The sequence below is a fragment of the Carex rostrata genome, chromosome 18, assembly GCF_964058835.1.
Source record: "Carex rostrata chromosome 18, lpCarRost1.2, whole genome shotgun sequence".
Taxonomy (NCBI): Eukaryota; Viridiplantae; Streptophyta; class Magnoliopsida; order Poales; family Cyperaceae; genus Carex; species Carex rostrata.
The window spans coordinates 8,416,818-8,437,976 of NC_135935.1; the positions used below are offsets into that span (position 1 = coordinate 8,416,818).

Here is a 21,159-nt window from a genome sequence, read left to right on the forward strand (position 1 = left end):
CTGCATTAACTCAAAAGGAAATTTTTTGAGTTAATGAATCTTGACCATCCGATATTTTTAAGATTCGTGCGAACTAGATCGGCACTAATATTAAAGACCCCCTATGTTATAGATAGGAATCGGATTGACTCCGCTTAAAATCAGACGGTTGATATTTATTAACACAAAAGATTCCCTTTTGAGTTAATGCAGAGGATACGCAAAACGCATTCGGTCACCGTCGCCTCGTTCGTTCCCGTGCTCTGAATTTTCTCTAGTTCACTAATCAAACTCAATTTACGGTTAGGGTTTTTGTTCCAACTCCCAAATCAAGAGAAAATCGATTGAAATTCTCACCTCTTTGCATTACCTTGTACTTCGAAACCCTTGACCGACTGGACATTGCTTCGTACTTTTTGTAAGTCATCGTCGCCGCTACTTGTTGGATTTTAGTCTTCTATGTATTTGCTAGTAATTGTTTCGATGTAAAATTTAAGTTTTGAGTTTTCGTGTGAAATTTGATAATTTGGGTTTCTCATTGTTTAGGGAGCACACCGCAGAAGAAGAAAATAGGCCAGATCGCTTTTACGGTTTTGGCTTATGGAATTCTGAATAATCAAGGTAAGGTTCTATTTAACTTTAATCTGTTGGAGTCTGCAATGCTATTGAGTTAGGATTCTACACTGCGTTGATTTCTAGGAATTGGAATTGCAATTAGAATTTTTTATTTTTTTTGTTAGCCCTTTAAATGGCTGAATTTGTTTCAATACCCTTTAAATCACTTACATTTTGTGATTTTAATGCATTATTTCTTGTGGCATTTGTTGTGTAGCTAAGTGTAGGTTTTGTGATTTGATGAATCGGACCCTATCAACAAACATACAATCGAACTCAGATTTCAGCCATTGAGATGGTTAACCAGTTGTAATTGCACACAATTGCTTTCAAGTAGTGTGATGAACAACTTCATTGATATTGGTTCCTCATCAGAGGACAGTGATGATGATATTCAAATTGGGTTCTTAGAAACAGAACCTCAATTTGATGCGGTGGGGTCTGGCAGTCAGGTTACTCATATGGAGCAACCTGTTGATAAGTACAGAATTCTCCCCTCAAGCTTTACAAATGGCCATGGAAGAGCAGCAGTGGGGCCCACTGGAAGTAGTGTTTCAGCTTCTTCATCTGCACCTTCTTATTCTTCTACCAGAAGGCCACCTTCTAACCCTAGTCCCTTGGACCATGCACATGGCGGACCTGGTACTAGGGCTCTCCCATCTTCTCTGATGAATAAGGGGAAGCATGTGGGTCCTATAGGGATTGGCAATGGGAGGTCGAGTAATGGAGTTGGCACGAGCATAGCTGACGGTGTTGGGAGGCTAAACTCTGTTCGGCCGATACTGCCGAGGCCATTCATTGGTAGTCATTCTAAGCCAACAGCTAGCTATTATGAAGGTACAATTATTCAATGGTATGCTATATTGTGATGCCTAATTTGGTACCAATAAAACGGTTTGTATGGGATTGTTATAACTGCATGCTGCTCCAGGGCAGCTGGTATCGGTGGTTACATACTTGTATGCATGCACCGGTTCTTGTACAGATATGCCATTGAAATTTGATTGAAACCTCGTCTTAAAGGCCAATAGTGGTGGCAATGATGTGAAGTGGGTCCCGCTTGGGGGGGGGGGGGGGGGCAGGGGGTAAGGGGTAAGGGGTTATGTTCTGGTATATACCGATACCTCTAATCTCCTGATAAAGTACCAATCCGCATGGAGTTAACAAAAGTACTTGAACTTTTTCCAATTTATTCAGTAAAGAATAAATAGTAAGTTGCAATGATTTTAAAATTGTGCAGATGATGTTCAGATAATAGGGAACAGGACTGCAACCCCTAATTCGGTTAGGGTTCTCCCTCCTTCAATGGCTTTCAGGGCCGTTGCTAATGGTGTGGATCTGCCAAGTGGGCCCATCTTAGATGACAGGCGTGGTGCTGATTTTGATGAGAGTGTCATATACCAGGAAGCTTTGCAGGTATCTCAAACTTGTACCCAATATTTCAAAAGAAACCCAAATAACTGAGAATTTGCAGAAACACCATTTATGTCTCATTTCAACTTGCTTTTGAAACTTTATGTCAGAATCTGAGCCAACCAAAACTAGAAGATGATTTAGCAGAGGGTATCCTCTCAGTTCCTCTTCTCAAGCACCAGGTGCAGGACCCTGCCCCCATCACATCTTATATGTTTTAACTCTAAACAGTTGAATTATGAATTGTATTTTGTTTTTTGTTCTTAAGAAAATAGCACTAGCCTGGATGGTTCAAAAGGAGCAGAGCAGGCATTGTGCTGGAGGAATCCTCGCAGATGATCAGGTTCATAAATATTTTTTATTTTGCACCATATATCTGTGTTTCAGAGGAGAAAAAATGGAAAACAAATGTATGAAATAATCTGGCTTTTTTTTTTATTTGTGGGAGTTGGGGCTTAGGAGGCAAATAGGAGAAATTGGATTTCTTTTGTAGTATTGTGTTTCTGTTGTTATATGTGGGGCTATCTGATACTGGCCTGTCCGTATATCCAGGAAACATTCACTTTGCTAGCAATTTTCTGTGCAAGGCAAGAAGAAAAGTCATGACTAAAACTGTAATCTGACTTATCTGTTTTGAATTCCATACCAGGGCCTCGGGAAGACAGTTTCCACGATCGCCCTTATAGAAAAGCAAATGGAAGAACAAGTCAGGTATACCTCCTCCAATCAGAAGAAATCTGAGTCGAACACCGAAGCCCTGAACCTTGATGAAGACGACTCTACTGAACTGGACACCAAATCCAATATCAGTGTTCCTGTTGACCCCCTTGAGCCTGACTGTCCACCACCTCGTCAGGCATCCACCTCACAATGTGGGCCCCGCAACACACGCCCAACAGCTGGCACCCTAGTTGTTTGCCCAGCTAGTGTGCTCAAGCAGTGGGCCAATGAACTTGCTGACAAGGTCACTGATGCTGGTAGACTCTCGGTGCTTGTATACCATGGTGGGGCCCGGACCCGGGACCCAGAAGAGCTCACAAGGTATGATGTGGTGGTCACAACATACACCATTGTGACCAATGAGGTACCCAAACAAAGCACGAAAGACGCCAACAATGATGAGGATGCAGAGCAAAAGAACCTGGAGAGACATGGTGTATCCCCTGAATTTGCACCAAACAGTAAAAAACGAAAACAACAGGCTTCCAACAAGAAAAAGAAGGGCAAGAAGGTGAAGGATAATGATTTGGATTCTCCCGATGCGGGTGCGCTTTCTAGGGTTAGGTGGTTTAGAGTGGTTCTTGATGAGGCACAGACTATAAAAAATTACAGGACACAAGCGGCCCGTGCCTGTTCCGGGTTGCGGGCTAAGCGGCGTTGGTGCCTGTCTGGCACACCTATACAAAATTCCATTGATGATCTATATAGCTACTTTCGGTTCTTGAAGTACGAGCCCTATTCAGTTTACAGCAGCTTTGCCTCTGGTATAAAGCACCCAATTTCTCGTGACTCAAGCCATGGATATAAGAAGCTCCAGGCTGTGTTGAAAACTTTGCTTCTTCGCCGTACAAAAGGTATACAAATCTTTTTCATTTCATTATGAGTGAGGTGAGAGCCCTAAATAAACAGAAGTAGAAAGAGAAAGGAAAATTGAGTGAAAAGGGGAGAGAAAAAACCCGGCCAAAGAATAATATTTTCCATCGTGTTATATTGCTAATATTTTCCATCTTGTTTAGTTGCCCTTTAATTTTGGTATTCTTCGCTAATAAGGTGTATCCCTTTCTTTTCTATTGGTTTACGGTTTGGTGTTTTGCTTGTGATTATTACCTTAATTAAGGTGATCGGACTTGGGAGTTAGTTCCTTTGATATTAGAATGGATTATAGCTAGATTCTGTAAGGGTTGGTTTTGTTCAGCTCTCTCTGGATTTTGGCTGGTTTTGGATTTGCGTGGGTTGTGATCACATTTATGTGAAAGTACACTATGTATGATCCATTGACATTTGTAAGACGAATTATATTTTGTTCAAGTTTGAACTGGTTCCTCACTTTACTCTGTCTGGTTCTATTTCATCCAGTTCTAGAGCTTTATTTTTAATATAAAAAACCAATATCGGCTGGTTCTATTTCTTCCAGTTCTCAGTTTTATTCCAAAACTTTAAGTGGGCTGGTTCTTAAAGTTTTGGAATAGAGAGGTCTTGCTACAAATACTGTATGTATGCTTCAACATGACTTCTTATATTTTCTGTTTGATACAAATAGACACCATGATAAATGGAGAGCCGATCATTAATTTACCACCGAAATCAATTGGTCTAAACAAAGTTGAGTTCACACCTGAGGAGCGGGCTTTTTATGTCAGGCTGGAGGAGCGGTCTCGTCAACAGTTCAAGGTGAAATTTACTCCCTACTCTTTTTATAAACCCAAATGTGAAACATTCAGCATATACCTTCAAAATAAGTGTCATGCATAACTAAAATAAATAAAAATAAATGTTCTTCCTAATTTATCATACCCAAACTTACCTTGTACCTCACTGTATTTTGACATTAAAGTGTGGTTTCATTATATCTATGGAAACTGTGTAGAAGAATCTTGGTGATGTCTTATCTCACTGGTGTTTGCATTCTATTTTCGGCTTTATGTAGTCGTGCAATTAAAGTCTTTTCTTTATTTAATTTAATTTCTTAGGCATATGCTGCGGCTGGTACGCTGAAGCAAAACTATGCCAACATCCTTCTGTTACTCCTGAGGCTTCGACAAGCATGCGACCACCCACTTCTGGCACAGGGTTTTAAGTCTGACACAGTAGGCCGTGATTCTTTTGACATTGCGAGGCAGCTCCCCCGGGACCTTATTATAAATTTGCTCCAGCGCCTCGAGGGTTCCTCTGCAATTTGTGTTATTTGCAGTGTAAGAATTCCAACTTTTTCTGTTTTTCTTAATTCTTGTGAATGTGTTGGATAATTAATGATCAGGCTAAATTTGTATTCAGTTCAGAAAAAAAAGTTTAGTTCATTGCACAAGTAGAAGGTTTATTTAGACATCAGATGTCTTGAGGCTCAACTGCGTAATGGATAAAGCATTGTAATGGTTGACTGAACCATTCTATTTTGTTTGAAGTTCTTTTCTTTGTTTTGTGCTTACTTGAAGGTAAGTTTGAGCTAATTCAGGTTGATTCAGACAACATTTGCTGCAGTTGCACAGCCAAGGGTTAGTTGAGGAGCTCAGGTGCACAATAACTTGAAATGTAGTGTGGCAATGCGAATTTGTTTTCCGATATTTCAATCTAACAAAATTCTGTGTCTGAAAATTAAATGCCAGCTTATGACCACACTAAATACAAACCTATTTTCCTCAGGACCCACCAGAGGATGCGGTAGTGAGTATGTGCGGCCACGTGTTCTGTTACCAGTGTGTGCATGAGCGTCTCTCTTCAGATGAGACCTGCCCTGCGACTGGCTGCAGAGACTCTCTCAACACCAACTCCATCTTCTCTGAATCAACCCTTAAGGCCTGCGTCTCTGACAATGCAGGCCCCTCTGGCAGTGCCACCGGCGCTGACCCCTTTTCTGAGGAGAAGCAAGCCTCTATCTGCAAGAGTGGGTATATCTCATCCAAGATAAAGACTACTGTTGATATTTTAATACAGATCTGTGGGGAGTCGGACAATGCGGGGCCTTTTAAGGCAATTGTCTTTTCGCAATGGACTAGTATGCTTAACTTGCTGGAGCTGAGTTTAAACCAATACATGATCCAGTATAGGAGGCTTGATGGTACAATGACGCTTGTTGCTAGAGACCGAGCTGTCAAGGACTTCAACGCCGATCCTGAGGTTTTTTTTTTCACCTATTTTTTCTGTGTTTCATTTTATTCTGATAATGACTGTACAGAATTGTTCTGTTACAGGTATGTTTTAGAGTTTAGACCATATCAAGTTCTGATATGTTGTATGACAAGGACTTCAACACCAATCCTGGTGGTTCTGACTTGCTTCAAGTTTATTCTTGTTTGGGAAAAATTTGGTCTAGCTTCTTTAGGTCGGGCCATTTTCTGGTTTGGGTTCTTTTAGGTTGATGTATATTCTGTTATTTGTCCAATTTGTGTCTTCCTTAGATATGTTAGTTTTTTATTTGGGTCAAATTTATGTCTTGGAACCTTAATTCAGGTTGGACTCTGGTCTCAGGTCCATTCAGTCATTTATAATCAAGATGCCTTTGTTCCAATGAACTTTGCTTCGGGTTCAGTTTTACATTGTGAGATCATGCTAATTTTTTGGGTCATGCTCTAGATTTTCTGGTTTTTGTTACAAGAGCTGGATTTAGTTTTTGGTCTGGTCAGGATGAAGTGATACCTGCTTGTGGGTTCGTCGAAGGCTAGGTCCATTAGTTTCTTTCTTGAATTTGGGTTGGGCTGGTTTAGCGTGGGGTTATAAGGTTCTTTTATTTTGTTTTTTTTGTTTTTGTTTTTGTGTCTTGGTCGCATGTTGTCAGCTTCTATGTAGAGGTGCAAACAGATCGGATAGTGGTAAAACTATATACGTATTTGCTTTTATTATTCGGATACGGATACAGATCGGATATTAGACAGATACAGATACGGATCAGATAACTTGTTTTGAATACTACTATATTATTTATTAAAAAAATACCAAAGTTCATAATATTCGTCTAATTATAACGGTGAATAACGTAAATCTTTTCATAATATATATTAAACTATATGGTATATATTTACTATTCGGATATGGATAATTAAAACTTAAATATCGGTATCCACATGGATATTTGGATATTGGATATCCGTATCTAATTTTCGGATACGGATTTGGATATGGATCCAGACGGATAATATCTGCTCTGATTTGCACCCCTAGCTCTATGTAGCAGAACTAGCATCAAGCCCTTGATGTATCTTGACTACAAGATACCTGTTTATGTATAAACATCTACTGCAATGTATGAGACTGTTCTAAAACAATTTTGACTGGATAAGATATAGTTTTTGTCGCAATGGTATTCTGTTACTTGTGGTATAATCACTATAATAATTTCAGGTGAGAGTAATGCTGATGTCATTGAAGGCACAATAGTATTCTCGTATTTGTGGTAATAATCATTATAAACATTTCAGGTAAGAGTAATGCTGATGTCATTGAAGGCAGGGAATCTTGGGTTAAACATGGTTGCAGCATGCCATGTAATTCTCCTTGATCTGTGGTGGAATCCATATGCTGAAGACCAGGCTATTGACCGAGCTCACCGTATTGGTCAGACCCGGCCCGTTAATGTATCTCGACTCACTGTTCAGGACACTGTAGAAGATCGCATTCTAGCTCTTCAGGTAAATGCAGATCCTATCCTGTTAATCTCAGGATTAGGTGAATCATACAACAGCTCTACATGGGTTTTAAATAAATCCTGAAGGTTTTGCTTCTCTACCTTGACCAGCCTCAGGATTTCCTGAAGAAAGAGAAGAAAATGCTTTCTGATAGGATTGTTGGTTTTGACATTAGTAGTCACTTGTCTTCAAATTTTCAAGTACTTGGATAAATAAGTTTACTAATTTATGTATAGATTTCTTCTGTTTGTTCTATAGAAGTATGTCATGTATAATTTCTCAGTCCATATCAGCTCCAAATTACTAGCACTGAGCATCCTAGTTCCTATTATTAATTGCTTTTACTGAAGATAGCATTAGCATTAAAAACACAATAAGAAGGGGCTGGATGGTACATATTTGATTTTAGAGGAAACAATGAGTCTGCATTGAAAAGTCTTCTCATTTAATTCACAATTACATGTTTTGTAGGAGGAAAAGAGAAAAATGGTTTCTTCAGCTTTTGGTGAAGATAAAGGTAGTGGGCGTGCGACTCGGCTGACAATGGAGGACTTGAGATACCTTTTTATGGTGTAGTTGGACCAACTTAGATAGCAACAACCTTTTGACCCTTTTGCCCCTGTTTTGTTTATCCCACCTTGAGTCATTTTGCAAACGATCTCTTCAATATCTAAGTTATTTGGCTTTTGTAGAGCAAAGCCTGTTAGGATTAGGGGTATGCATGTAATTACAATCTCTTGGTGGAATTGGGATATGGGAGTGTGTTGTATAGCCAATTAGTTAGTCCTCTCTATATGAGAAAATTGTACAAGTGTGCTCTCTGATGAGCTCTATCCAAGTAGTTCTAAGTTTCTCGCCACCTGTAGAAAAATCTGGACACCTAGTTCTAGCCTCTTTAAGAATGCAAATGAAAAATCGAAGCTGGTGCTTTTAAATTGTGGATGTGATATATATATATTTTTTTAATCCTAGGTGGTAATTGGTAAACAACCCCAACATGAGCGGGGAAGCTTGGCTTGAGATTAATCTTTTAGGTCATGTTTGATTGTGGCTTCAGTTATGGAATAAGTATTTATTGTCAAATATAAATAAAGGTGATGGAATAGTATAGCATAAGAAATCACTTATGCCGTTATTAATTAACTCATCTATTTAGGCTGCATAACTTATGCCACAATCTCTCTTCCTAAATGAACCCGTTTATTTAGATTTAAACTATAACTTAACTTTAATCCACAATTAAACAAGAATATGTTATACCGTCATAACTTGAAATAAGTAACTTGTGCCATAACTTTAACTCATAATCAAGCATGCCTTAATGTTGTTTGAGTTCTTGGTTTTCTGTGATTTATAGATGCCTCAACGCTGTTTTAAACTGTGTCAATGGTTTCTACGGTGATCGGTAAGACTTAATGTTATAGTGCATATGTCGCATTTAAATATATTTTTGACAAAATATTTCCATTTTTGAATTGGGCGTATAAATTGTAAAATATTTTTGGCAAAGATTAAGTTCAAATGCTTCGAGTTTCTATTCATGGACTGATTAATCGTGCATTCGGGACCCCTATTGGCAACGGATTAATTTATAAATTTGATAATTGTCAAATCATAATTTTTATTATTTTAAAATGTGTTTATAAATTTGATAATTGTCAAATCATAATTTTTATTATTTTAAAATGTGATAATGTAATAATGTAATTTTCAACGGTTCATATTTTTTCAATTTATCATCTACTTGTCAAGATAAATTATATTGTGCAAATACTGAAAACATCATTGATTATTGTTTTCAATCTATCATCTAATTGTCAAGATAAATTGTTGTCAATAGACGTAACACTTAGATTGAATGAAATGGTACACAAGCAATTCATAAGGTAAAAAAAATATGTCAATAAAGATTTTCTTATTTTCTAACTATATTTGAAAATATATTGTTGAAATTGTTAAGATATCAGTTGTTTTTTTTTTATTTAAGTATAGAACCATTATAATGGCGTTTACACTAATTCGAAAGGCAATACTCTTAGTTCGAAAACACGTGATTATGCAAATTTCAGAAGATATATATGAAATAATTATTGTGAAAGCTTTATCATCTTCATTGAATTACAATACACTCATTTTCTTCACAGAATTTCTCATTTGAATCTTTTATCTACCTATTTAACATCCTTTTCTCTAATGCTTTCTCCAAATAGTACGACCACGGTTTGTTTCTTGCCTTGTAGCTGACAACTCGAGGGAATGAAGGAACTGACGGTACCTCCCGTGATTTGGATTAGAATTCAATAAGCACAAATCATTGGAGAACCCATTTAAGTCTTCTTTCTCAATCTCGGTGCTCGTATAAGAGTCTAGTGAGTCATCAAATTGGCAATCGTGACGGTAATCAATGGTAATACTGTGTAGTTGATAATTGTCAATGATGTCTTGTGGCATGCTCTGTCGATGTTATCATGTTAGTTAACATCATCAAAATTAGAAGGAAAATGACATCACAAAAGTAAAATTCTATCCAATTAATTTATATAATTTGCAAGTTTCTGGTGTTCTTACAGAGATATATTTTTTTTTTCAAAAGTAACTGATAAAACAAAGAATAAAGAGTGCACAAACCTCAAGAAGCAAACTGAAGTATGTTATGCTATTGACATGGCTGTTCATATTCAAATCTGACCTTCTAGGCTGCATCAGCAATTGCTTATTAAAAAGACATGTCTCAAATATTCAGTAAGGTTTTAACTTTTAAGTTTTTTTTTCTCTTCATTGTTCCTTAAGGTTTATTAATTTCCACCTCACAACTTTGGTTCAAGTTGAAGACCACGGAGTCGACAAATTCGGGTGAACTGACAGGCTAATATAATTTTGCAAAAAGTAAAAGAAATGAAAAACAAAGAGAAATAATTTACCAGTAGGCTTAGTCGTGAATACTCAGCAGGTTCATCAAGCCGAGGTATTTTCTCCAATCCTCTATTATTCTCTTTTGCAAATGCCAATCTACCCAAGGTGAATGTTTTCATTTTGTCAAATAAAAAAAAAATAAAAAAACTTTTTTTTTTTTTCCTTCTCAAAATGATCAAATTGCCTTCTCAGGAAGAAATCTGAGGTGCTTAATGTAACAAAAAAGAGAGCATAGAATTGGGTTTTGAACAAGTACAGTTTTAGTCTATGTACATCTCAATTTTGCTCTCATCTTTATTTACACCATCAAAATATGTACTTATGTTAGAGGACAAAATTGTCAAATTTTTTTTGCTCTCATCTATATTTACACCATCAGAATATGTGCTGTTGTTAGAGGATAAAATTGTCCAAAATACAAGCAGAAGATAAGTAATTGACATACCTAGAAGACTTGGAGCAGAAGGCCAAGAACTCATCTCTCACCTGGTTTTTTATTATCTGAGGCTTGCGCGTGACTTTGTTTAACATTAGCCACTTGCTACAGACAAAATATTAAACTAAATTGAATAAAAATGATTACATGAACAATAAGATGTTGCGTCAATACCAACTACTTTCTGTTGAATTTTGATTCATTTTTAGCATTTCACGGACTATGAATCGTAAAGGTGGTCTGGTATTGCGTCACTACATTAACTTTGGAATGTAAATTTTATTCCAATTACAATTGATGATCCTCCATTCCAGTATCAGTACCTTTTCAGTTTTGGGCCATGCACTTCTAGATTTCTCATTTAAACACTATAATATATATAATCTGGTATAAAAGAAGATGAATAAGAACAATCAAACAATGACCTTGTAGCTCGGCCAATTACTTCACCGGTAGACAAGTTCTTGATGATATAATCAAACCTTGCAGCTGTTCTTCCTTCAGGTTCACACCAATGTTCCATTTCCACCACATTGCCCCTATTAAAATGAGTACCCGCAGCTTTAATCAGATAACAATAACCAACTAAAACAAGAGAAGAGTTGGTCTTATCAATCATGAGAAAAGATGAAGAGCCAAAATCTGAATGTAAGATCTACAAAATCCTAAAGTTGACCGATGTTTTTATGTATCGATACCAATAAAGTACATATTATGTTCTAGCACCATCAGAATCGCTGTAGAATTTTTATTGACTTTCTATCTAATTATTCATAAAATGATCGATGATAAAATCCTTATAAAGAAAACTTGTGATTAAATTGCTTTTACAGGACTAAGTCATACCTGCCAGGGTACTCGTTCATCTCGACATGCATTTGGTAATTGACCCAAATGAGTTGGTACTTGTTCATAGAAGGTAGAGTGGGAAATTCACCCTCCTTCGACCATCCCCAGCTATGCGCATGATTGCAACTTGTTTCCTGCAACTCATTTTACACCAGTATTATTTATACAGAGAGAATCTAGCTTTGAATTAGAGTAATATACTAGGAATCCCTTCCTTCCCATATTTTTGTTTCAGACCAACAATTTTTTTTTAAGAAAATATTAACACTTGCTATATCAGATTAAAAATTCGAAACCAAACTTACCTGAATCAAGTTAAGAATGGTCTCCATGGTAGCAGATTTGTTTGAACCTACTTCATAGCTCCTCACAACAAAGCATTCCTTGTATGCTAATTTATCCTTGATCAAACCCCCAAATCTCATTCTATCAGCAAGCGTCAGTATTGATACGGGACTTCTCTCTGTCACCTGTGCCTTCTCTAATTTCTCCTTCTCAACCTCCAGGCCAGGAGCAGGGTAAGTGGCCGCTGACCCGTTCAGTGAGCCACAAATGACCCTTACAGAGGCGTGTGGTGCTCGAATCATGTTGTGAGGTCGGCATTGCATTGATGCGGTGAGACCGGTTGGAGCTGCAGTGTTGATGCTGAACATTCTGGTTTTTGTACTAGGTTTTTTCTTTTTGGTGGATGAATGTGTTGATTTCTGGACATGTATATATAGGAGATTTAAGAGGTACTATGAAATGCAAATGGTGTTAATTTCTCACAACAGTTTCGCTATCATGTAAAATAGTTCATGTCACAATTCTTTATTTTTATATAGATAGTCTACTTTTTATTTGCTTCTTCCTTTGACTTATTTTTTTTCTCGTTTCAAATTAATACGACTGTCCTCTGCTCATGAGGTCAAAGACAAAGTTACTTAACGGTTATAAAAAACCGTTATAAAATTAAAGCGTTATCCACAATTCCACATCACTTGTCTGTATGTTAATACACGAGAAATGATTCTAGTACCCAAATAATTCATAGCCTGAAATCACCTGTATTTAATTCTACTAACACACAATATATATTTTTTTTGTTAAAATTGTAAATTTTTTCATTTAACAAAAGTAACATATATAGAATTATAGACTTTACATAAGTGAGGAATGTTTTTTTATTTTTTATTTTATTTTATGAAAATTAGCATCACGCTATAAACAGACATGTCAACCGCAAATGTCAATACAAATTGTGGTGAGTATTTATTAATTTTTGTGCAATTTCTATAATATCCCATATTTGAATGAATAAAATAATGTTATCTGAGTATATCGCTTTGATGTTATATTAATACACTAAATTATTCACAACATGTGACTTAAAATTAAAAACATGTCTGCAGTCTGCTTTACAAAGTATATTATTTTGACCATTATGTTTCTAGCACTTTTGTATTTTAAAGTTTGAACAATGCTCTATAAGAAATTAGTCAGGGGAAGGAAGGAGAGCAGAGGATGCAGGGGCGGATTCAGAATTTTCGTCGGGGGGCAAAAAAAGATCGAATTGGGTTTGAATAACTAATCGGATTTAAATCCATTAACTAATTGGGTACTCGATAATAAAACAATGCTTTGACTTATATTTTCTAATACGACTTGTAATTTCTAATTCTTTAACTTATAATTCTAATATCAATCATAATTTAAGAAATTTATTTTGATTTTAACACTAAATTTAACCCAAATTACAAATCAAACATCTAAAGGGGGGCAAAAAATTTTCCACAGTTAGTTATCAGTTTCAGAACAATAAAACTAGAAAGAGAGTGAATATTAAAAAAAAAGAAAGAGAAGGTAAAATTGCTGTATATTTTTTGCGATTTTTTTATTAAGTCTCACCTCAAATCGGAATATAGAGGAGATATCTCCCCTCTTATTTTTTTTTCTTTTATATACTTCATTTTTGAAAACAATCTAAATATGAAACAATGACAATTAAAATATTTCTGTTAATAAAATCAAATTGAAATATTGTTCTTGACTTAAATCACCTGTGATGAGACATACAAACTCAGAACAAAGATCTTAAAGTCAACATAAATACATATATATATAATCCTTTCTTTGATATTTGTTATTTTATGAAAGTCTATTAAGTTCTAATAGGCTATAGCCCCCACCGACTCTAGTTTATTGGAAATAAACAAAGAAGTCGACGACAAAAAAAATAAAAATAAATAAGAAATAGAAAGGACAAGAAAAATAAGATGATCATTCCAAATCGAATCAGTTATCCTCGAATTATTTTATTTTGTCTATTTTTTTTTTTATACTTCTCATCCAAATATTGCATCCAAAAATCATAATATAAGTTATTATTTATCACACTATTATACTGTCATTTTATGTAGAATAGTAATTATTGAATGTATATTGCTCAACTTAGCTTTAATAAAATGAGTAATAATATAACTATCTAATTGTTTAATTAATTTATATCTGGATGTTAGAAGCTCCAATATATATTTTATTTTCTATTCAAAGTGGTTTTCCTCAAATTCAAATGCTCTTTGCTTATCGATAATTTAATAATCGGACTTCCTAATTTTAATTGTATTTTAAATTGCACATTTCACATGATGCACTATCATATATTCCTATATGTACCCAACTTATGCACACTGAAACGGCCATGTCCAATTAAAGGTGACTTAACTTACACGGAATTGCCGATTTTTTTATTTATATAAAAAAAAATATAAATTTAAAAAACTAACCAAACCTCTCGTCAATTTTGAAAACTATCCAAACCGGAATTTTTTTTTCCGGTAAATGAATATTAAAACCGGAATAATTTTTTCTGGTTTTTTTTTAGGAATTTTTTTTTCGGATTTTTTTTTTCATTTTTCAGTTTTTATAATTTATTTATTTTTTGTATTGAAGTATTACAAATATTTAATATATTTTTTTTAAAATAGATGGAATACTATATAATTTGATTTATTCGAAAGACGACTACAAAAAATCCGGATCAACATTTTTCTTTCCGGATTTGAAAATAATTTGAAAATACCGATCGTTGAATGCCTACCGTTGAATGAAAACTTAAACTGAATTTTTGAGGCACTAAACGACGTTTTTTTTTAAATTCTGATGCCTCATTTTTTTCATACCTCATCATACCTCATATTTTATATTTTCGTTTTCAAAGTCCAAATTGTTGATCCGAACCGTTCAACAAAATATTTATACTAAAATATGAATGGATATGAAATTTTATATTTTTTGGAATTTTTTTACTATTTTTTAAGATAGGTACAAAATCACTGTTTTTGAACCGTTCAAAAAACAGTGATTTTCTACCCATCTTAAAAAATAGTAAAAAAATTTCAAAAATTATAAAATTTCATCCCTAACCATATTTTAGTATGGATATCATGTTGAAGGGTTCGGATCGACAATTTAGACTTTGAATATGAAGAAAATGAAGATATAAAATATGAGGTATGATGAGGTATAAAAAAATGAGGCATTGGAACCCTCGTTTAGTGAACCCTCGTTTAGTGTCTCAAAAATTCAGTTTAAGTTTTTGTTCAACGGTAGGCATTCAACGATCGGTATTTTCAAAGTTTTCAAAGTCCAAACAGTCGATCCAAACCGTTCAACATGATGGATATTTTAAAATGTGCTTGCAGATCAAATTTTACATTTTTCTAAATTTTTTTACTATTTATTAAGATGGGTACAAAAATTCAATGGTCTGAATATAGCGATTTTGTTAAATACTTAATATTCAAGCACATTTTAACATATATCTCTATTCTATTATTAAGGATGTTGGGTGTCCGATCCGCCAAGGGCTACGATTAAGAGATGAAACTTTGAATTTGATCTCAGCTCTCTAATTACATATTTTGTCTTCTTTTGATTAAATGCATCTGTTTTATGTATAGAAGTCTAAATTTAGTTAAAAATATACTCACCACATATGCTGCCACATGATATGTTACAATTAAAATTGAATAAATTCTGAAATTTAGCGATATATTTATCTGTTTCCTTATTTTTCTTTTTTCATATTTCTCCTCTTCAATTAAGAAAACTCCACCTTCCATTTTCTTATTTATTGTTTCCTTCTTCGTTTCTATACGGATCACAATTAAATCATTTTTTTTAGTTCCTTATTTCTCTTTCTTTGTTTCTATACATATTGGTGTGTGCAATTTAGAATATATTTCGGATATAGAATATATCAATGTGTGTGTGTGTGTGTGTGTGTTATAAATTGGAAACAAAGAAGAATATAAATTGGAACGTGTGTGTAAATATATATTTTTCTTATAATATGTGTGTGTGTGTGTGTATCCTATACATACACATGATAACACTTTTTATTTATGTTTTTTGATATCATATTATATGTTGATATTGAATTGTTGTATGATATTTGATATTAGATTCGAATCGAGTTATTATTTGATATCACTGGTACTTAAAAATAAAAAAATCATCACATCATCAAATTGTTATCAGAGATCATGATTAAAGTTAATTAAAAATACATAATCATATAAATTTTCTATTAACATGTGTTTTAATTTTTAAATAATTATTATTTTCATTGATATATTTGTTTCTTATAATATGTCCCCGTTGGAACGCACGGGTATGATATATTATATTATATATACATATATATATACACATATATTATATTATATATACATATACATATATTATATTATATTATAATATATTATATTACATTATATTACATATACATATATTATATTTTATTAATTTTTCTTAAGGCCGTAAAAAATCTGGCATAAAAAATGTTGATCCGGATTATTTGTAGCAGTCTTTCGAATAAATCAAATTATATAGTATTCCATCTATTTTTAAAAAAATATATTAAATATTTGTAATACTTCAATACAAAAAATAAATAAATTATAAAAACTGAAAAATGAAAAAAAAAAGAATCCGAAAAAAAAAAATCCTAAAACCGGAAAAAGTTATGCCGGTTTTAATATCCATTTACCGGAAATTGGTGTTGAAACTGGAAATTTTTTTTCCGGTTTGGGTATTTTTCGAAATTGACGAGAGGTTTGGTTAGTTTTTTAAATTTATATATATATTTTTTTGATATAAATAAAAAAATCGGCGGAATTGGGAATAAGCATAAGATGAAACATAATTTCATAATTATTTGTAGATAATAAAATATTTTTTTTAATAGAAATAATATAAAGTAAAGATAACTGATTTAAATTTTTTTTTTTTGGGGAAGTGAAATGTAAGAAAAAAAATTGGCATGTTAATTTAATACTCCCATTGAAGGAAATTATGACCGCTGATTTAATTAAGTAGCAATCTAGAAATATATGTTTAAATAGTTAATTCCTAATTAACTGATGTTGCTTGAATTTGTATATTTTAAGTATACTTAAATTTAAGGAGTTAATTGTTAAGTGGGAATGTCCAATTTAGATAGATTATTAAAAAAAATAAATTTCCTAACACATTTTAATATGAAAATCATGTTGAGCAATTCGGATCAGCTATTTAAATTTTAAAACCAGTACAAAAGTACATAAAACACAGAAGAGCCCATGTTTTTATAAAGCATCTTAGTCCATCCCAAAATATTTTACAATTGCTGAATTCACAAGCTTGGAGTCTAAAATTGTTTTCACTAAATATTATAATTTGTAAATTTTTAATTACACAGATAAAAATCTAAATGTTCGTTCTTTTTAAATTTTAAAAGACATTCGTAAAGTATATTAATCTTTTATATAGTACATTTACTTCACATACTTAAAAAAATTATTTAAATTTAATTGTTGTTGTGTTCTCCATGTATGATATATTATGACCTATCAAATTTAAAGCTTAATTGTTCATATATCTATCAAACTCAGCGGCTAGAACTAATTACTAAATATAAATCTAAATAATTTTTAAATTCAGCCGTATTTGATACATGCCCTATTTAAGTAATGAATAATAATACATCTATAATTTTTTAGAGAAATCTATGCTAAAATCGAAATTCTAGAAGAACTCGTTTACACGATTTTAAGTGCGAAAATGCTTGTACCATACACCACTTCTAGAGAAACAATTTTATACCAATAAGATAGTTTTATTTTGTCTTTGATTGGTACATAACAGATAGCAAACTTTTCTATGAACTCCAAATCTAAAATATTATCCTATTGGATATCTGGAATAACAATAACTCAAGACGCAAACGGAAAGTACATCCAAAAATGAAAATAAAGATAATATTAATAGCATGCACTCTAGTTAGACACTTCACAGAGCTTTTATTTACCATGCATGCTTAATTTGTGAGGAATTCCATTGTTTCTAGAATCCCAGTTTGACTATGGGCTGAACCAGTATTTCTAGACAGTCTTTGTAATTTTTTTTTCCTGAAACCAGAGAAAAACAATACATGCATCTATAGTATATATGCATCAAGAAAAACTCAGCCAGTGCAACACCAAAGCTATCATACAAAAAAAAAGGAAAATTAAAAAGAGAACAAGGAAAAAGAAAAACAAAAGTGGGTTAAAATGTTCAGCCTTACAATGGCAACTACATCTCTCAGTACAGCAGCATCAGTACAGTACGGAGATCGTCACAGGTTGAGTGGAGCATTGAGGAGTACTGTTAGATGCTCTTCACATGCGGGACCCTCAACGACGTACCCTGTTCCTAGCTTAGAGAAGGTGAATGTAGCAGGAACAGAGAGTGCGGTTAGACGTGAAATGACGCTTGGTGAGAAGTTGAGGTTCGGAGGCTACGAGGAAGGGGGTGAATTGGTATATAAAGAGTCCTTTGTTGTGAGGGGGTGTCAAGTTGGTGTCAACAACACTGCCACTATAGAGACCATTGCTAGCTTGTTACAGGTAAATTTATTATGCTTGCATTAATTAGAAGAAGTAATGCTTTGTTCAATGAGAAAAACTTACCTGTCATGCATGTTTCAAATAAAGAGTCCTCTTTGTAAAAGGTGGTAGATTCGGAACTCAGTACCAGCATCGAGGGTGATTTGAGGTGGCTTTAGCCTGCAACTCATTCTCAGAATAATAAAGCATGGTATTGTTCCAGAATAGTACATATATATGGAATATATCAGTAAATCTCTGATGTAACCTTAAATCACCAACGGATTTTTCAAATTGTACATATATTCCATTATGAGGAACTTTTGCATCTGTTATGTATTTTATTTGTTTTGACATGTTCTCTTAAATTGTTTCTGTGTAATGACTGAACAGGAAACGAGTTGCAGCCGTGCTCAAAGATCGGGGTGGTCAACAGATGGATTTCCAACTCCGCCAACTATGAAGAAGCACCGCCTCATTTGGATCACTTCCCGTGTACATATCGAGATGTATAAGTATCCTGCCTGGTATACTAATTACTATCCTTTATTCCTTTATGCTAACAATTCTGTAAGCTAGGTTACATTATTAAATATTAAGTCATCAGCCATCAAAAGAAATAAAAAGGCAATGAAAAAATTCCTCTTCAGCATGGCTAATATCATATGTTAAGGTTTCTTAATAAGAGGGTTGCACATTAAATGGAACACTGCTTATTTAATTATTATAATTTCATAGTTAATAATATATATACTATTATTTAAAATTTTCATTAGGGGTGATGTGGTAGAACTAGAACATTGGTGGGAACCAGATGGGAGAATTGCCTCAAGGTTTGATTATATGATAAGAAATTTATCTACCGGTGAAGTGATTGGTCGCGCAACAAGGTTACTTTTGTCATTTTTCATCTTTATCTTTACACCTTGCAAATAATAAGGAAATTGGCTCTGTATAATAAGAAAGGAAATGCTGATCACTTACCTGCCCCTGCCCCTGCATTTCTGTACCTCTCTATCTGGTACAGAATATTATTTTCTGTCTGCAATTTTGGTCAGTACTGATTGTAACAGAATATGATTAGTTGGTTAGGGAATGCAGGATATGCCTTTTGGATGACTTATTAATAAAAGAAATACATTGTAGCCTTCTTTATTATGCATAAATTAGAACAAGAGAATTAAAATTAATACTTCCTCCTAAAGCGGTTCTATGATTGTCTTGCTTATTTGTGTGTCTATTTGTTTTGTTTTTGTTTATTTTGGGTTGCAGCAAATGGTTGATGATGAACCAAGACACGCGGAAGCTTCATAAAATAAGCGGGGAGGTGAGAGACGAGTTCCTTGCTTTGTGCGTAAAATCTCCTAGGTATGGCAACTATCTTAATTTATGCTCGAGCAATTCTTTGAAAAAAAATTCTGAGGCAGGTGCTATCTTGTGTAGTTGTGTTACATAAATTGGCACCATGAACTTGTATATTTGGATTTATGACAAATTAAACAATTTCTTCAGGTAATTTTTCACTTTCCTGAATGAGTGTCAATCGAAATAAATTTTTCCTTTTACAGATCAGCATTTCCAGAGGAGAATAATGCAAGTTTGAAGAAAATACCTCAGCTCAAAGAACCAGCAGACTACTCTCAATTTGGCCTTGTGGTACTTTTACACTTAAATCCTTCACTTTTGTGAAATTTTCATTTTCTGTATTACCCACCTTCAACTTTACATAAGCATAAATTTTTCACTGGTTAATTGCTTCATTAGTGAAACATACTCTTCATGCATTCCTTTCCTAACCTGCATGATAACTTATACATGTGGAAATGATCAAATAATCAACAACCAATAGTTGTAAGTTTTTGTTTTGAAAAAGAAACCAAAAAATAAAAGAAATAAAAAAACAAGAAAAGAAATTTTAAAGCTTAATTACTGCCTATATTGCATTGTGGTGAATGCAAATCAGTATTATCCTAAAATGAGCATGACTTAGTTACTAGTACCATGTGTGTTTATATCTATAAGAATCTAATCACTTCTAAAATTAAATGATAATGTTACAGCCAAGAAGAGCAGATATGGATATGAACAAACATGTCAACAATATAACATACTACAGTTGGCTTCTTCAGGTAAAAATGAAATCATTTTTTTATTAACAAATGTTTTTTTTTTTTATCAAGCAGGCTATTACTTAATTTTCTTTATCCAGACTTAGCCTGAATTAAATTGACAATCTTGTCCTTAATTCACACTATTACTATTGTATTTCGTGTATAATTTAACAAAATGATACTTACAGAGCATCCCGCAAGATATAGTGAAAACGCACGAGTTACAAGCTATTACAATAGAATTTCGGCAGGAATGCAAGTATAGCGACTCCGTTGACTCCCTTGCCAGTATCGAAATCGAGATGAAATCAGATTCAGACACAAACTCAGAAGATCACCGCCAGTTCATTCATTTACTTAAGTTTTCTGGCACCCATCATGAAATAAACCGTGCTCGCAGTGTCTGGAGAAAGATTGAATATTAAAAGTTGGAACTGCATAAAAAGCTTTTAATATTTTTAATTTCCTTTTTTTCTTTTAAGGAAAGTAAGAAACTACATGATGGTAATTACAACATGTAATTACATTAATTGTATAAATTTAGTATCCTCATGTTGGCAATAACTTGTATAAATTTATTATTTTTATGTTTTCTTCACAGCAAACTCCTTCTA

The 21,159-nt window shown here is 33.7% G+C and overlaps 3 protein-coding genes across 3 annotated transcripts; 2 read left to right on the plus strand and 1 right to left on the minus strand.

Moving 5' to 3' along the window:
- The first annotated feature begins 217 nt into the window (after window positions 1–217).
- On the plus strand, window positions 218–8,281 carry LOC144569231 (helicase-like transcription factor CHR28). The gene is made up of 12 exons (XM_078319476.1): window positions 218–397; window positions 526–600; window positions 812–1,431; window positions 1,835–2,010; window positions 2,118–2,189; window positions 2,276–2,350; window positions 2,657–3,581; window positions 4,268–4,398; window positions 4,698–4,919; window positions 5,368–5,841; window positions 7,140–7,349; window positions 7,818–8,281. The coding sequence occupies exons 3-12, from the start codon at window positions 936–938 to the stop codon at window positions 7,920–7,922; spliced, it is 2,886 nt and encodes a 961-aa protein (XP_078175602.1). The 5' UTR covers window positions 218–397; window positions 526–600; window positions 812–935; the 3' UTR covers window positions 7,923–8,281.
- A 1,168-nt stretch (window positions 8,282–9,449) lies between these two features.
- On the minus strand, window positions 9,450–12,197 carry LOC144569825 (oleoyl-acyl carrier protein thioesterase 1, chloroplastic-like). Its single transcript, XM_078320300.1, has 7 exons — window positions 11,850–12,197; window positions 11,542–11,678; window positions 11,121–11,234; window positions 10,705–10,800; window positions 10,268–10,355; window positions 9,975–10,043; window positions 9,450–9,800 (listed from the first exon to the last, which is right to left on the minus strand). The coding sequence occupies exons 1-7, from the start codon at window positions 12,195–12,197 to the stop codon at window positions 9,537–9,539; spliced, it is 1,116 nt and encodes a 371-aa protein (XP_078176426.1). The 3' UTR covers window positions 9,450–9,536.
- A 6,044-nt stretch (window positions 12,198–18,241) lies between these two features.
- On the plus strand, window positions 18,242–21,099 carry LOC144569517 (oleoyl-acyl carrier protein thioesterase 1, chloroplastic-like). Its single transcript, XM_078319899.1, has 7 exons — window positions 18,242–18,455; window positions 18,828–18,961; window positions 19,211–19,324; window positions 19,707–19,802; window positions 20,003–20,090; window positions 20,495–20,563; window positions 20,734–21,099. Exons 1-7 carry the CDS (start codon window positions 18,315–18,317, stop codon window positions 20,968–20,970), a joined length of 879 nt encoding a protein of 292 aa, XP_078176025.1. The 5' UTR covers window positions 18,242–18,314; the 3' UTR covers window positions 20,971–21,099.
- The last annotated feature ends 60 nt before the right edge of the window (window positions 21,100–21,159 follow it).

Coding starts and splice junctions, on each gene's coding strand:
- LOC144569231 (XM_078319476.1), top strand. CDS start 936: ATGAACAACTTCATTGATATTGGTTCCTCATCAGAGGACAGTGATGAT. Junction 2,011..2,117: donor TATACCAGGAAGCTTTGCAG/GTATCTCAAACT, acceptor ACTTTATGTCAG/AATCTGAGCCAACCAAAACT. Junction 5,842..7,139: donor ACTTCAACGCCGATCCTGAG/GTTTTTTTTTTC, acceptor TAAACATTTCAG/GTAAGAGTAATGCTGATGTC.
- LOC144569825 (XM_078320300.1), bottom strand. CDS start 12,197: ATGTTCAGCATCAACACTGCAGCTCCAACCGGTCTCACCGCATCAATG. Junction 11,235..11,541: donor ATGAACGAGTACCCTGGCAG/GTATGACTTAGT, acceptor TCATTTTAATAG/GGGCAATGTGGTGGAAATGG. Junction 10,356..10,704: donor TTCTGCTCCAAGTCTTCTAG/GTATGTCAATTA, acceptor CACCTTGGGTAG/ATTGGCATTTGCAAAAGAGA.
- LOC144569517 (XM_078319899.1), top strand. CDS start 18,315: ATGACGCTTGGTGAGAAGTTGAGGTTCGGAGGCTACGAGGAAGGGGGT. Junction 19,325..19,706: donor GTGATTGGTCGCGCAACAAG/GTTACTTTTGTC, acceptor TTTGGGTTGCAG/CAAATGGTTGATGATGAACC. Junction 19,803..20,002: donor TTGTGCGTAAAATCTCCTAG/GTATGGCAACTA, acceptor TTCCTTTTACAG/ATCAGCATTTCCAGAGGAGA.